The sequence below is a fragment of the Fringilla coelebs genome, assembly GCF_963513975.1.
Source record: "Fringilla coelebs genome assembly, chromosome: 13".
In the NCBI taxonomy this organism is placed as follows: Eukaryota; Metazoa; Chordata; class Aves; order Passeriformes; family Fringillidae; genus Fringilla; species Fringilla coelebs.
The window spans coordinates 17,496,170-17,511,230 of NC_140039.1; the positions used below are offsets into that span (position 1 = coordinate 17,496,170).

Genomic DNA, 15,061 nt, shown 5'->3' on the forward strand with positions numbered 1-15,061 from the left:
TCCTTTTAACCCCGGGGAGAAGGGAGGGAAAGGACAGGGAGCCACCAGCCAGGTACAGGAAGGGAGGTCTCAAGGGACAAAGGACACCTGGATGGCCCAATGCCCCCCGGGAGTAGAGGGCATCCTTTCAATCTGCCAATCACTCAACGCCCTCCTGGAATGCCAGGACTGACAGACAGTGCTGGGAGGGGTCAGGATGGAGAAAGGAGAGGTGACTGACACACCTGGGAGGGAATCTTCAGGGGAGGGACCCGGGTTTTGGGGTAAACCCTGAAATCACAGCGCAAGGCTCACCTTCCACGCAGGAGGGCTGAGCCCGCGTGGTGCCGGCCACCTGGCCCGGGAAGCAGGAGCACTTCACGGTCTGGGAGCGCTCCTCGATCCGGTTCTTGTTGCAGCAGCGGTGCACAGCCACCACCTCACACGTCCCCTGCTTCACCTGGTGCTGGCCTAACAGTCCCAGAGGAAAGGGATGGAGAGAAAAAACACATCAGTTCCTGTGAGAAACTGTAGAACCAGGATCGTCACTCTAGGACACGAAAGAACGCAAGCGCACACCGCTGCTCTCAAGGTGAAGAAAAAGGGAAGTTTATATTCTGACTTCAACATTTATAGTTTTCTAAAAGTGACAGTGGATTGGAGGGTGACAGTGCCACCTCTCCAATGACACTGGACAAACTAACAGTCCATCAAATTTCTCCTCCTCCGTAAAAGAATGCAAAACAATGAGTTATTTACAGAAAGCGCGTGAGAAAGTTTGCTACAAAAACGTCAACATCAGAAGGCTTAGAAAATCTTAAAAAATCAGGGTGACACAGGATGACTCTTGTGGCAGGGAGGAATGATGAGGAGGACTTCATCTTATTAGAAGGTGAAGCTTTTTGGAAGCTTTCTCCATGGCCTCAGGTCAAATGCAATGTCCTCCTGGGGGTCAGTGTCTGCCAGCACAGAAAGCCTAAAATTCTCAGCAGCCAGGGCTCCAACAGGATCTGGCTCATTCCCTGAGTTTATATACTATTCCTATGAAATTAGTCTTTGTAAGTCAGTTTTCCAATCTATCTTCCCTCACCCTTACAAAACCAGAGCAGGTCAGAGTAATCAGTTAAATGATGAAGGCAAATAGAGCACACCCATCTCCCTTTGCCTTCCTGACATCCATCAGATTTGATATTTAATTCTTTCCCTTCATAAATGGACATGGTGGATAGGATAATATTTAATACAAGAGAGACATCTTCAAACAGTAGGAAAACTTTTTAACACATCCACATGTAAGCACTGCTTGCTATGCTTGTCATCACAGACAGGCTGAGAACAAGGTAGGCTGTAAAGCTGTCAGAGATAGTCAAATTTTGTCCAAAAGAAAAGAAAAAAATCCACACCCAAACTGTATGGATTTCTTCAGTTTCCTCACAGACCATCCTGAACAAACCTCTGATAAATATTGTGTCCTCCTGCTTTTCTCAGGAGTCACTGTCCCTTATTTCTCCAAGCTGATTTTTCCCCTCCCTTTCTCTTCCTTGCTCCTGCCTTCACATCTCACCTCAGTGCTCCTTGCAGCAGATCATTTTCCTCCACTGCCAAACCTCCTCTCCCTCCTGCCTGAACCTCCTCTCAGAAACTCCACTTCACAAGCCTCTCAGTTCCTTGCATAAGTCATTTCCACGTCCTCACTTTCCTGAGCAGCCTTCAAGTGCTTCATCTTGCATTTCTCTTGTCTTATTTAGAGTAGAGCCTTGGATGGCTCTTATCTGTGTTTGTAAAGCACCTTGTAAATTAACAGCACTACAGAGCAGGGTAGAGTTATTTCATAAGAGAGTGAGACAGACAACACTGAGAATAACAAAAATAGTCACCATCAAAGCAGCACAAAGCACGAGAAGAGAGACAGCCCAGATATTGGTGTAGGTGTGGCTGATATCAAAGGCACAGAGAGTAAAGAAATGCAGGGGGAAGGGAGAGAACTGTACCCAAACAGACAATCCTCCAAGTGCCAAACCTCAGAGTTATCCTGCTTCTTCCTCTTCACTCCATGTTTGCCCTGTTGGGAGGTTTTTGTTTGGATATTTTGGGTTTTTTTCATTTTTTTTTACAATATCTGCTGCTAACAAACATCAGGCACACCTTTACAAATGTAATTTTCCTGATATATAAAGATCACTGTAATTTTTTGTGCAGGAAATGTTATGGCTTGATTACTGTGAAGTCTTAACTTTCAAAAAGAGTTAGCAATGAAATTCAGGCTTCTGGGGGGGAGTGAGGTCTTAAAAAAAAAGTATTAACTACATACATATAACTTTTTTTAAAAGTTGGCTTGGGAGTGTTCCTTGCTGTGTATGTTTTGGTTTCACAAGTATTTCAAGCACAGCTGAAATACTTGTGAAAACACTTGACTGCCTGGATTTTGTTGCCAAATTTGTATTCATAACAACCTCAATGGACAAGATACTATGCATATTCAATCTTGGAGTGGAAATGTGGTGTTCTACTTGAGCACTCAACTTTTTAAAAAAATTATATATATACAGAGATTTTGGGGTTTTTTTTTCCTTTTTTCCCTGAGGACAAAGCTACACTACTTTTAAGCAAAATGTGCTAGAGTAGAAAAATGTGTAAGGTATTTTACAGCAAGTTGGCAAAATGCTGAAGACAACATAAAAGTATCTTACAGAGCCACTGTAATAAGTTTATTGGCAGACTCTGACTTTTCATGCAAGTACCTAATAATAAACATGGAAAAAATGAAAACAGCTACTAGTCAGGAGAACAGCAGCTTCTCTGTAAGTCAGTATGGAAAACACACAAAAGAGAAAGCAAATTTCTGCCTTGATCCCAAAGTATTGTTCCCCAAAATACCTGATGTGACAATACTTGGAGAAAATGTGGCAAAAGTTCTGACAGAACAGATTTTGTAACATGAGATTGTTATTTAAGAGAGGTTGTTAATTTAATGAGGTTGTTTACTTATTTATTAAATAAATTTAGTATTTATTTCATTATCTGTTTTTTAGTGCTATAGCCTGAATCAAAACTCTTTGGAGTAAACAGGAGAAAATTTCTATTGGTTTCCTACAGTGCCACTGTGGTGGTCCTGCATACACTGGAATCAACAGCAGAGTTTCTGTTCACTTCAGGAGAGCAAGGTCAGAGTCTGTTTGGTCTCTTGAGAATGAGATTTTATAAAGGAAGCAATAAAAAGCAAAAATTTTGAGATGTCCAGGCCACATATTTGTGTTTGCCACGTATCTCATCTGAAAAACCAAGTGGCCAGCCCTTGTTCTTAAGCAAAGTCACAATTCACCAGACATCAGATGCTGAGATAAGAGAAGAAACCTTTTTTCCCGAAGGTACATCAGGATGGACAAGATCCAGCTCCAAGGATCAATATGTAGCTGCAAGAATGTCTATTTTCCACCTCAAATCCTGCTTCCTTTAGGTGAACAGTCCTGTTAAGCCAATACCAAAGGAAATCAAACACGCTGGCCCTGAGCACACAGCCCCAAAAACCTGGGGCTGTCTTTCAATTATGGTGTTTGACTTTTGAAGCAGTGGCAGCGGTGCCCCGAAGCGCCAGGAGTCAACAGCCACCCTGCTGTTTGCAGAATTAAGATTAAGACACCTCCTGAAAGCAGCCCTGGCTTCAGGAGCTGTTTTACTGTCACATTCCCCTCTGGCAGCTCCACGAGCAGGAGAGGGAAGGTGTCCCCTCTTCATCTCCTGGCAGGAGGGGGATGCCAGGTTTGAAAACACCAGTGCCACACGTGGGAAGGCAGCACTCCCCTCCCTCACCCCTCGTGCACGGCTCTTGTGGAGTACAGCACTAAAAAGCCACAGACATCTGCATGCATCATTTGCATTAATTGGATTGCCCTTGTAATAGTCTTTCCCCTCCTACACGCTCCCATCGATATTTCCTCCTGCTTGTTCACACACATCCTGACACTTTTTATGCTGTTGAGCACCATATGAATTTCTCCTTAATATTCAGACACATCTGTGAGCAGGTGCTGAACAAATGCTGAGGGTTAAAGTGGTGCCTTTCAGTCCTGTTTTTGCCAGTGCTCAGAAATCTAGAGGATAAACACTTGTTTGCAAAGTGGCTTTCCCATTTGAGAAAACTCACAGAAAACCTTAACCCACCCTAACTCAATCTATTCCTCCCTAGATCTACTGAAACCTGTTGTATCTGCATTCAGGCACCCAACAGCAGCAAAAAGAAAGAATATAAGAATTCCCTCCTGCATGTTTTAATATTCATCCTGTACTAAATAAACCTTCACCTCAGGTTTAAAGTACACTTAACATGCAGCTGAGATTATACTGACAGAAACACTCGAGAAATGCCTTAAAATATTTTATAATTGATGGAATCTCTGGAAGCCAAGTCATTAGAAGAGCAGGGAGTGAAGAGCTTCCAAAATGTGAAGATCACAGTAAATGAATTCTATGCTGGACACTTCAGGAAAGCCATTTTAGGGAGAAATGCAGTGAGAGGGAGGGAGAAAAGCTGTGGAGAGCAAAGCCCATAAATTCATAGCTCATCACCTGTAAACTACTCAGATCTGTGACTCCAGGGCTGTCGGCATTTGGGGTTGAAATTCAGTTACATCTTCCCTTTTAAGTAAGAAAACTCTCCAGAAGAAGGAACATTTAATCAGCAGCAGCATCAGAGGAAGGTCTCTGTCACAGAGCACCTTCTGCCTACTGAAGGGAGAGCATGGGCCAGCCAGGCACAGAGCAGGACAGGGGATGGGTGTTGAAAACCACACCGCTCTGTGCTTGCTCTTATCAGCAGTTTGGCATGTGTGTTTCTATCCACATCCTCATTTCCTTACAGCCTTTCTTCCCCAGAAACACCAGTGCTGTTCTGGTTCACTCAGGACACTCTCTCTGTCTCCCAGTACAGGGCACAGCCACAATGGGACAGGGCTCCCTGATGGAAGCAACCTCCAGGATTCTCCCTGCTGTGAATTTTGCTGCCTTCCATCACGAGATACCCACAGATATCAGCAGCCCTCAGGAGCTCACATCTAGAATGCTTCTTAATGACCTCAAGAAGTGGCCACATGAATTTTTTTGACCATTTCCTTGTCATCTGTAGGATTTTTATCCCAGAAGAAAGTGCTGTGTAGAGCTGCAAGGCAGCCCCCCAGGATTGCAGAGAACACAGACGTCTCTGAAGAACAAGAAAGTACAAACCAGGGAGTTGTTGGACTTGGACATTACAAGCCAACACAAGTGTTGTGAGTAGAGAGGACTCACTAATCACTACTGAACTGTTTATTCTCAGTAGTATTCTAAATATTCTCAGTGTTATTCTTAGTATTTTTTTTCAACAAACATATTTGACAAGACCTTATTTTCACTTTCTTCGTAGAAGTCAGAGGGCAGATACCAATTAATAGTTCTAAAACTCTTTGAAATGCTCAAAAGAAAAGAGGGAAATACAATTATTGTTAATAAAATATCAAACATGGTAGTGATGCACTTCAAAACCACAGGGAACATATCAAAGAAAGAAGGAGGCTTTCAGAAGGTTGCTAACCAATTCTGTCCACATGCATTTCATCTCTGTGACTAATTCTGATCACTCCCAGGGAGTGCTGTCTCAATGCAATATACATGCAGGCAGCATGCCTCTACCAGAAATCCTGAACAAACGCCTCTTTCTTCTCATTTCTTGGCTAAAAACATGAGGAAAAGACAAATTTAAAGGGAGTTTTTATCTCTGTTTCATAATCTGCCACCTCTGATGAAGAGAGCTACTATGCTGTGGAGAGCAGCAAATCTGGAGTAGGATGAGCCCAGCTCAGCACATTCCTCAGAAAGCCTCAAAAGCAGCAAGCTTGGTCTGCACAAAATCAACTGCATCATTTATTTAAAGGGTGAGAGGATGGATGTCAATAGGAGGATGAACAGCTATGGAACTAAATATTGCAGACAACATTAAGAGAAACAGATGAGTTTAGAAGTCAGCACTGATGCTGTTTGGAAGAGGAAAGCACTTTAAGAAGCTTGGTGCCAGTTCATCATCTGCCTTCATCTCATGGTGGCTTTTGCTTACAAATACATGGGCATGGGAAGCACACGCCAGAAGGCAAATATTGTTAGAAAAACACAAACATTAGAGGAAATAACACTTGTTATTTTTCATATTCTTTGCCAAACATATTTACAAGAACCAATCCAGCTCACAGGGCAGGGTTTTTTGTGGGGTAAAAGTGGAAAAAGGCTGTTTCTAAAGATGACAACTCCTCTCAAGAAAAGAAGCTAAAAGTCACTTGGAAAATAAAATTTACACACCATTTTAGAGGCTGAGAGAATCAGCAGAGCTTTTTCACTACATCAGCTACTAGATTTTTTTCAAAATTCCCCATTCATGTCACAAGGTTCTTTCTTAGATGCTCTCCTCCTTCAAGGGTATACAATACAGATATATGTATACACACACGCTTTCTCAGAAATTGTCTCTGAATATACAAATCAGTCCAGTTCCACTTTTAAAGTTCAACCTTTTCACTTATGGGCAGTAAGGGAGTGCTCAGAGATAGCCCAGAACTGCCCCAAAAGCCCAGTTCAGCTGTTCTAGGAATAAATAGACAAGAAATATCTTCCCATAGTCTGCCCATGATAGTAGGCAAAGTAAGATGTAGCACACAAAAAAAACCAAACAAAAACAAAAAGAAGAAAAAAAAAAGAGGAAAAAAGAATCCTGTTTGCTGACCATTACTCCTACAATCCTCAGACACACTGCAGGATTGTGATTCCTGGTGCTAACATCTGTAAGGAAAAAGCAGGAAAAAATACAGCCATTTTACAGATGTAGGAATTGCAGGTTTCAAACCTAAGAGTTTTTCTCACAATTTATAAAGTTACTGATTTTGTTCTCATCAAGACATTTGTGCTTTTTTCCTTGTCAAGATTTTAACTGGGGAATCAGGGAAGCAGCCCTGAAGCACTTCAAGTTGTTTCAGGTGAGAACTAACACATGGGGTAAAAAAACAAACAACTCTCAAAACAAGCACCTAAGTAGAAAGAAACACCAGGGGTGCAGTGGGTGTACCTCTGTATCTGAAAATAGGTGAGTGACCTCAAACCCTGATAATGAGACCCAAAGAGTTAATGAAATCATAACCCTTCAGAGCAGGTGGAGGAAGCTGCTGACACAGCTGGAGAGAATCATGTAACACAGTGAATTCTGTGCTGAGTGTCAGGGGTCACATCCATATGGAGATTAAAGTCCCCTGGAATAAGTAGCACAGGTGACCTTAGATCAGACACGAGCACAGAGGCTTCTCCAAGGGATGAAGCATTAAATCTGAGTGGTCAATAAATCAAAACAGCTGAGAAGGTGCTGGAAGTGCAGGGGGGAGGAGGGAAAAGCTGCTGCAAATGGGAAGGTGGATAAAGGGTGACCTGGAAGCAAAAACAAATTAAAACATGAGTGGCTCTATCTGCCAGGGGGCTCGCTGGAGTCGATCAATGAGGACCTCTGCCTTTCAGCTGGGCACCAATATTCATCTGCTTCAAGCACACACATCACTTGTACAGGCAAAATCCAAGACTTAAAACCTCATAAGGCACCTCAGAGCAAAGCAGTGTTAATAATTTCCTATGGGCAGCTTCCTGCTGTGGGGCTATTTGAGGTGAGGCAGAGGAGAAAATGCAAAGGAAAGATTTGGTTTTCAATCATAACTCGTAGCAAATGAGCAACATTGTGCTCTCTAATATAGAAGAATTTCCCAGGTGTCCCATTAACATTCACTCCTGCTATTACATGTGGACCACTATTTTTCTCTCATTTGTTCCTTCCTTCACAAATTTATCATGAGAGAAGGGAAAGAGAATGAAACCAGTTCCCTGGAGAGATTTCTGCTTGCCTGAAGAAAGCAGGTACACACACATCCATGCAGGCCAGGCTTATGGTTACCACTTTGTAAGCAAAAATTTAATTTTCTGCCTCAAGTGAGAGCTGATTTCCTCTTACAAAAGGGTTGCTCTTGCCATAGGAAAGCAAAAATAGCATATTTGGGACCCCAGACTGAGAAAGGCAGTCCCATGCACATCAAAAATGAAGCCATCCTGCCCAAGGTGTCACTAACACAGCCCTTGCAGGCACCAGGAGCTCACTGCCACTTGCAGTTGCTCTCCACACCCAGTCTCAGGGCTGTGCTTGCTGTCAGAGCAGCTTATTGCTGCTCATCCATGCCATGACAGAGTTCATTTAACAGTATCATAATCTTTAAGAAATTAAAAAAAAAAACAAGAACAAAAACCAAAAAATCAAAACCTTTTAAGTCTGTCTCATGCATGCAACAAAATATATTTTGAGGATTAAGCCTTGTGCCTTTCTGAGCATTCCTCCAGCACCTGAAATATCTAATGATCATTTCAGGCTTACTTGTGTAAAACAAACATTTGTAATCTACTAAATACCAGAGGTATTTTTAACCCAGTTCAAGGTCGTTCATCAGAAAAGAATGATATTTGTTTAGAGAATATGAAACACTAATTGTCATCCAAGTCATTAGGCTCTGCAGATTAAGTAAATGGAAGCTGCCAGAAAACAAAGTAGATGTTTGGAGAAAAAAGCATTCTCTTCATCTCTAGTGAAAATTGAATCTTTATTCTCATGTCCAAATAGAATCAGTAAAACTGGGGAGAGCAACCAAGGAAAGATGTACTGTGCTCCATGTCACTGCTCAAAACAGCTCACACTTACAAGGCATAAAAAGATTCTGCTTTTCTGGGGTTTATTTTTATAATTCAAAGGTATATTTCCCTCCTTAAATTACTTTGATGGGACTATAGAATAATAGGATCTTGCCTGAATTTGATAGTTAAAGTAAGCAAATAAATAATTATTCATTAATTAACCCTCATTTGGCAATCTGTTCCAGAAAGATCTAGACATAACTGTTATCATTAAATGGTGTGGTTTATGAAACACTTCTGCTTGTCCTGCTTGACATTCTTAATGTAAAAGATGGGCTGTGAATCCCTCTATCCACTAATTGCTCTGTGTTTATTAAAATCATAGAGCAGCATTTGTTGCCAGTGGAAGAACTGTCTTTTGCAGAAACCAGAACCAGCAGATAAGACTGAATTTGAATGATAGATTTCACTGCAGAGGTGGGATGGAGTTTTCACATGATAGGCAAATGGAATTCTGAGGAATGTTACAAGCACTGGGCACCAGCTCCTCAGCTGCTCTTTAATCCCTGGGAAAAGCCCTCTGTCTTGATCACCAGTGATTAATAATTTTCAAAGTTTGTCTCATTTTATATCAGCTGTAATGATTACCTTGGGTTTATCTGATGACATGGACAAGGAAAGCATCACAGCAGTCCAAATATAAGATCCAGCTGCCAGTTAAGCAATAACAGGTCATAAAACTAAATTGAACAAATGCATTTTTAACTCAGTGGTATGAGGACTTCTAAGTGGTTTCAGCATGTACAGACTCTATCCAACCTGGCTGCATAGTTAATTGAACTTAGGTTGTTTTAACTGCTTGGTCCAGAAGTGCAAAGCATAAGTGAGGTTTCCAGAATGTCAACAGACATTTTTAGTCAGCACTGTTGAAAGATGGGGGGTTTTCTTACAAAAAAATAAAACACCACTGCAGACTGCCCACCACTTCATGCGGCACTGTAACAGATGCACAATAAAGTATAATCACAGTGAAATAAAGTGAGAATCAACCTGGTAACTGTTTCCCATAGGCCCACATTTAAACTCCTGACCCCAACTTGCACTGCTAATGACAGAATAATAATTTAAAGGTCAGAATTCAGAAGTTGTCAGGGTCTGTACGTTTCCTTTTTTATACTGATGGCTCTCTGTCAAAGCATCACCATTAATACTTCTTTTTCTTTTCAAGATTCTGCAGCTCTCTTGAGACTCTCAGCTTTCACTTTTTAATCTTCTTTACCTAAGAATAAAGGTGCAAGACTAAAATTTTAACTTTCCAATTGCAGGCTGTAACCCAAGAAAATCCCAGAAGGGTGTAGATCAAAGAGCCAAATGTGGAGATCTCTGCTCAGTAACAGGGCATGCACAAGAGGGTGCTGCCACAACACACAAACTGTGCTGATCTCCCACCTTATTTCCTCCATGCCATTTATATCATCAACCCTATTATTTTATGCAGCAAAAAGTTGAAGTCAGTGTACAGCTAGTTCTACATAAATTTAGCTTTTTTCATTTGGCAACTAGAAACAATCAAGACATTTCACCCAGGCTTAAAATGTGAAATACTACAAAAAGGCTGTTTGAATCAGTAAAGACAGAGTGTTACCAGACCCTTCTCAGAAATGAAAGGGCTATCAGTTAAAACATAATTTTTTTTTGTTCCACATATCCTTTTCCAAGTACCCAAGAAAACAGCTCTTCTTCCATTCTTATTAAAATTGACAGTCCTTGACAACAATACAGTAGATTTTCCATTTTAATTAAGCCATTCATCTTGAAGTGAAGAGTTAAAACATAACTTTATAATGGCACAGAGGCCACCATACCCTGTAACATGTACCACAAAAACAAACTGGAGAGTAGCATCAAAAGCCTCTCCCCAACACCATGTCACAGCTTTGACAGAAAGAGACCAAAGCTCTGGGAGAAATCTGAGTTTGATCCTTGAATCAAATTCAATCCTCACTGCCATCCCTCAAAGGACTAAGAGAGCTCTTGACTCTTGCAGATTATTGTATTTGGAAGGGGGCTTTTGACCATGAGATGGAAATTTGCCCCCCAATAACTGAGCACATTTCTTTTGTGATGCAGCAGATGCAATAATAGCATTTCCCTGTGCCTGCAGGAAACCAGACAGACACTGGCTTAGCTCCAGGACACTTGACAAAGCATATTTGGATTAGAAGCTCAGAGGAGTTAAAATTGAAGAGGAAGTCTCAAATTCCCAAGGGCTCTTAAATGTCCCATTCTTACGTTGGCAATGAAATCATTTGAAATAACAGCAATTAGATGTTTAAATAGCAGGAGGACACTTGGATATTTTTCTAGATGTTGGCCAGAAAAAAAGTAAATCATGCATGTAATTCTGAAAAGGAGATTTACTTCATTCACCACAGAAGAGAGGGGTTGCTCTTTTTAGCAGGAACACTTGTCATAACTGGGCAAGCTGCAGAACCAATGTAGTGAAATTGTCCCTTGAAAGTGTCCCAGCCAGCTTGTCAGATTTGACAAAGTTGCATTCTTACCAGAAAACAACAGGCTTCCTCACCTGGGGAATTTTCCCTTGGCCCTAATAAGACTATCAGCCAAGGCAGAGATGAATTAGAATAGTCATTAAGGAGACAGAGCATAAAAAATGAGCCACAGGAAAGGTCGGAGCACCGAGGGTGAATGAAGAAGAGCACGTGCCCTGTCACCACCGCTGCAGATGTGGAGGAAACAACCAAGGGAGAGAAGCAGATGTTCCAGTTAAAGCCTTGCAAATTTCAGGGCTGCTTTCAAGGATAATGGAGCAGCCATAGGTGGCAGAAGGGGACCTGTCATTACCTTTGCAGTGCTGGTGAGGCTCCCCCAAGAGCCATTGACTTTAACAGCAATGCTCCACCATCTCCTGGCTGAGGAAGTTAAAGGTGACCTGGCACAGTTGTCATTAGTTTCACTCTTTCCACAAGGATGGTACTCCAAATAAAGCAGTTGGGTTTTCCTCTTGAAGTCAGCATATTAAAAAGGGGAAGCTATTACCAGATTTCTTCTGATGGTATTCAATTTCAACTCACAGTTTATGCAGAGGTTTTCTACCCCAAAAAATTGTGTTGACTTTTGTGTCACTAAATTGTGTCACTATAAAACAGTTTCTGCCACTGTGGTTGGCTTTTCTTGATCTCAAAACACACATTGCCTTGCAATGTAAATTGTCAGAACAGTAGATAGCTTTGAAAATCCATGGACATTCTGGGATTATATTCAGTGTCCTTTTGATGTTTCCTTCAACTCAGTGTCTCAGCAGGGACAGGGTGGGAAGCAGCCATTGTTTGCAATAGCTGTTCCTACAGAGCAGCAGCAGCTCCACAAAGCCACATTCCTCTGCCAGACCCCTTGCTGAAGGTCCTGAGAGGCCAAGAAAGGTCAGTTTGATCTGTAGTGAATGCCAGTGAGAGCTGCATTAGTGCCACTGTCTGTAAGGAGCTGCCAGGTGCTCCACAGCCCTGTACAGCACACTTGCCCATGGAAAAACCCTTCCCTTCCATTCACACCTGCTCAACTCCTGTTATTTTCAAAGCTTCTCAGGACGCTGTGTGGGGGTTGTACAGCCTCCCTCACACTGTTCTTTGAGCCTTTAAACGTGAACTTGTAGCAGACTCTGCTTTAAACACAGACTGCTGTCCTGCCTCCCGCTGCTGGGCTCCCTCCAGTGCCCACCCCAGAGCACTCCTGTCCAGCAGCATCACCACTGCCCAGCAGGCAGCTCCCAGCAGCAGGAACCCGCCCAGAATTCATCTCCCTCAGGCAGCACAACCCAAGAAAACAGCAGAAATTCTGTCTCCTATCTGGATAAGAGGGAAGGAGACAGCCAAAGAGAAAACCACAGCCACGGCAATTTTTCTTCAGTGAGTTTGTACTTATCAACAGCCCTGAGAGCTCCAGCTCACTGCAAAGCAAGCACCTGTCTGAGGGCACTTCCCAACTGCAGCAGGCAGAGCTGGCTTAGGAACAACCTTGAGGTGAAAGGCTCTATATCTCCTGACCAATCCATCAAAGCCTCCTAAACACTTGCGATTGCATCTTGTAATTATTTGCAGGCACCTCTTTTGAGCACAAGAAATTACAAGATTTTCTTTACAGTGACTATCCACCTTCAGAGCATGCAAGCCTGACCAGCTGAGATTAAACAATATAATTAACAGGGTGGTTTCTGCACTACCACTTACCTGAAGAGAAGTCAGCTGTCAGCACACTGACAGTCCTGCCTAGCCCAGTTTAATTCTTCCTTGGCAAACAGAACTTTCAAGGAAAATAACTCACCCACTTGAACTGCCATGACTTTTCTTTAATGGAATAGTCTGAGTCTTGTAATGTAAAAATACCTACATTTCTACATTTAATAAAAACATGCTTTGCTTAACAAATATTAAAAAATTTTATTGTTAGGGAACAGGCATGGTGGTATTCAACATGACAATGCAGAAATAGAATGGCTTTTCAAAAGTCTTTTGTTATTTCATATGTGATTAAGTGCCTGCAAGATTTCTGTTTAAATACTTCTAACGAAGTCATTTACTTTTTACTCCTGAATTCAGGTGAAATATGTAATAATTTTAATTGCAGTCTCCAACAAATTGCTTCTGAGAATGCAAAAATGGCAGTACAGAGGCTAAGGTAAATTTTCCCCTTTATTTTTGGGCAAAGGCTAAGGGAGAGACAAAAAAATGTGGAAGACTTAAAAGATTCTAAAATGAGTATAAAAAAATCTTACTGGGTTTAAAACAAGAAAATACAGCAAAAGACAGATTCCACCGTGAATCAGTGGCTGTGATAAGGCAGGATACATCTAGAATGAATATTTTAATTCATTCTGAAATCAGTGGCAGATGGCCTGAGGTTATCATAAATATGTACACTTTGGAAGTAGCCTCAGCTGAAAGGGATCCAGCTTCAGCAACAAAACCCCAGAAGAGCTCACTTACAAACAAGAAAACAGGTTTCTGACTATCCTGTTCCAAGCACTCTATGTTCTGTGAGGCTGCAAAATGATGATTTATCTTTAATCACAATTCAAAACTACACAGCAAACCAGACAGATGAACTGACAGCAAACGTACTCATAATTTGACCTGGCCATGTACAGAGTGTTCCTAACTCCAAGTTATACAAAGCACTGCTTCACAAGGCTCAGCACCAGGGAGAATTAGACACTCAGATATTAGAAATATCTGACATTTCACTTATTTAGAATGTCCTACTTTTACCTGAAGGAAATTTGCCATACAAGGTTCCTGAAAAAGCAGGAGAGCACCAGAAACCACATCCAGAGCCAGCACCCCCAGTTTCACACGGGGTGAGTAAATTGCACATTTCAGCATCACCTGCTCCTCAGAGGCTCTTACCTCTCACACATCCAGAGGCAAGAGCTGCACAACTGAGCCATCACAAAGATGGGATTCCCCCAGGTACCAGGACAACCCCAAGGAAGGGAACATCCACATGAGAGTCCCTGAGCCAAACCTTCTGCACTGGTGTGGATGGGACAGTGGAAGAAAAGTGTGATGAGCATCAGCATAGGCTTGGATCAGAAGGGACCTGGAAAATCAGTTCCAACCTGCCTGCCATGAGCAGGGACTCCTTTCTCTAGACCAGGTTGCTCCAAGCCCCATCCAGTCTGGACTTGGACACTTCCAGAGATGGGGCAGACACAGCTTCTTGGGGCAGCCACCCCACAGCCAGGAATTTCTTCCCAAAATCCCATCTAAAGCTGCTCTCTTTCAGTTTGAAGCCATTCCCCCTTGTCTTGTCACTACAATTAATCTCTCTCCATCTCTCTCAGCCCCCTTCTGCCCTCACAAGGATTTCCCTGCTGTCTCTCCACAGAGCCCACAGCTCAGTGTTCTGATGGAGCCAGCTGGCAAATGATTTCCAGAAAAGAACTTGGAGGAGTTTTCAAGTATTTCTTCCAAACTGACTGCAGCAGTGGGGCACCTGAAGGCCTGAACCACCATGAATTTAGTATACATTTCACTCCCTACATAAGTTTTAGGTATAATTACCTTAAATGTCAAGTACCTGAAATATCAGTAGTAAAATCTCAGACCACCAACACCCTCCTTTAGTTAAAAGGCTGCCCTTTTTCACTCCTCTTGGAATCTATTGAGCCTGTGAGCCAGGGTGGATTTGTTCCCAGTGTGCCCTGGCTTCACATTTATTCTTTCACACAAGCAAGGCACTGAGAGCACTGAATTACCACCTGTGGGTATCTTTTACAAGCCACTGAACAGCAGGGTGTGTCAAAAGAAGAACTCAGCTCCCTTCCTACTGAGAACCATTCCACTTTTCAATTTGTACTCATTAAATTCCGCTAACTATTAGACATGAA

The 15,061-nt window shown here is 42.2% G+C and overlaps 1 protein-coding gene across 1 annotated transcript in view; it reads right to left on the minus strand.

Annotated features, from left to right (window-relative positions):
• TAFA4 (TAFA chemokine like family member 4) overlaps positions 1-15,061 on the minus strand; it is a gene marked incomplete at both ends in the record, with an annotated part of 40,978 nt that overhangs the window by 3,762 nt on the left and 22,155 nt on the right. The window contains one exon of the mRNA XM_084214563.1: positions 295-450. Coding sequence (XP_084070689.1) covers positions 295-450 — 156 coding nt within the window. The remainder of the gene's footprint in view (positions 1-294; positions 451-15,061) is intronic.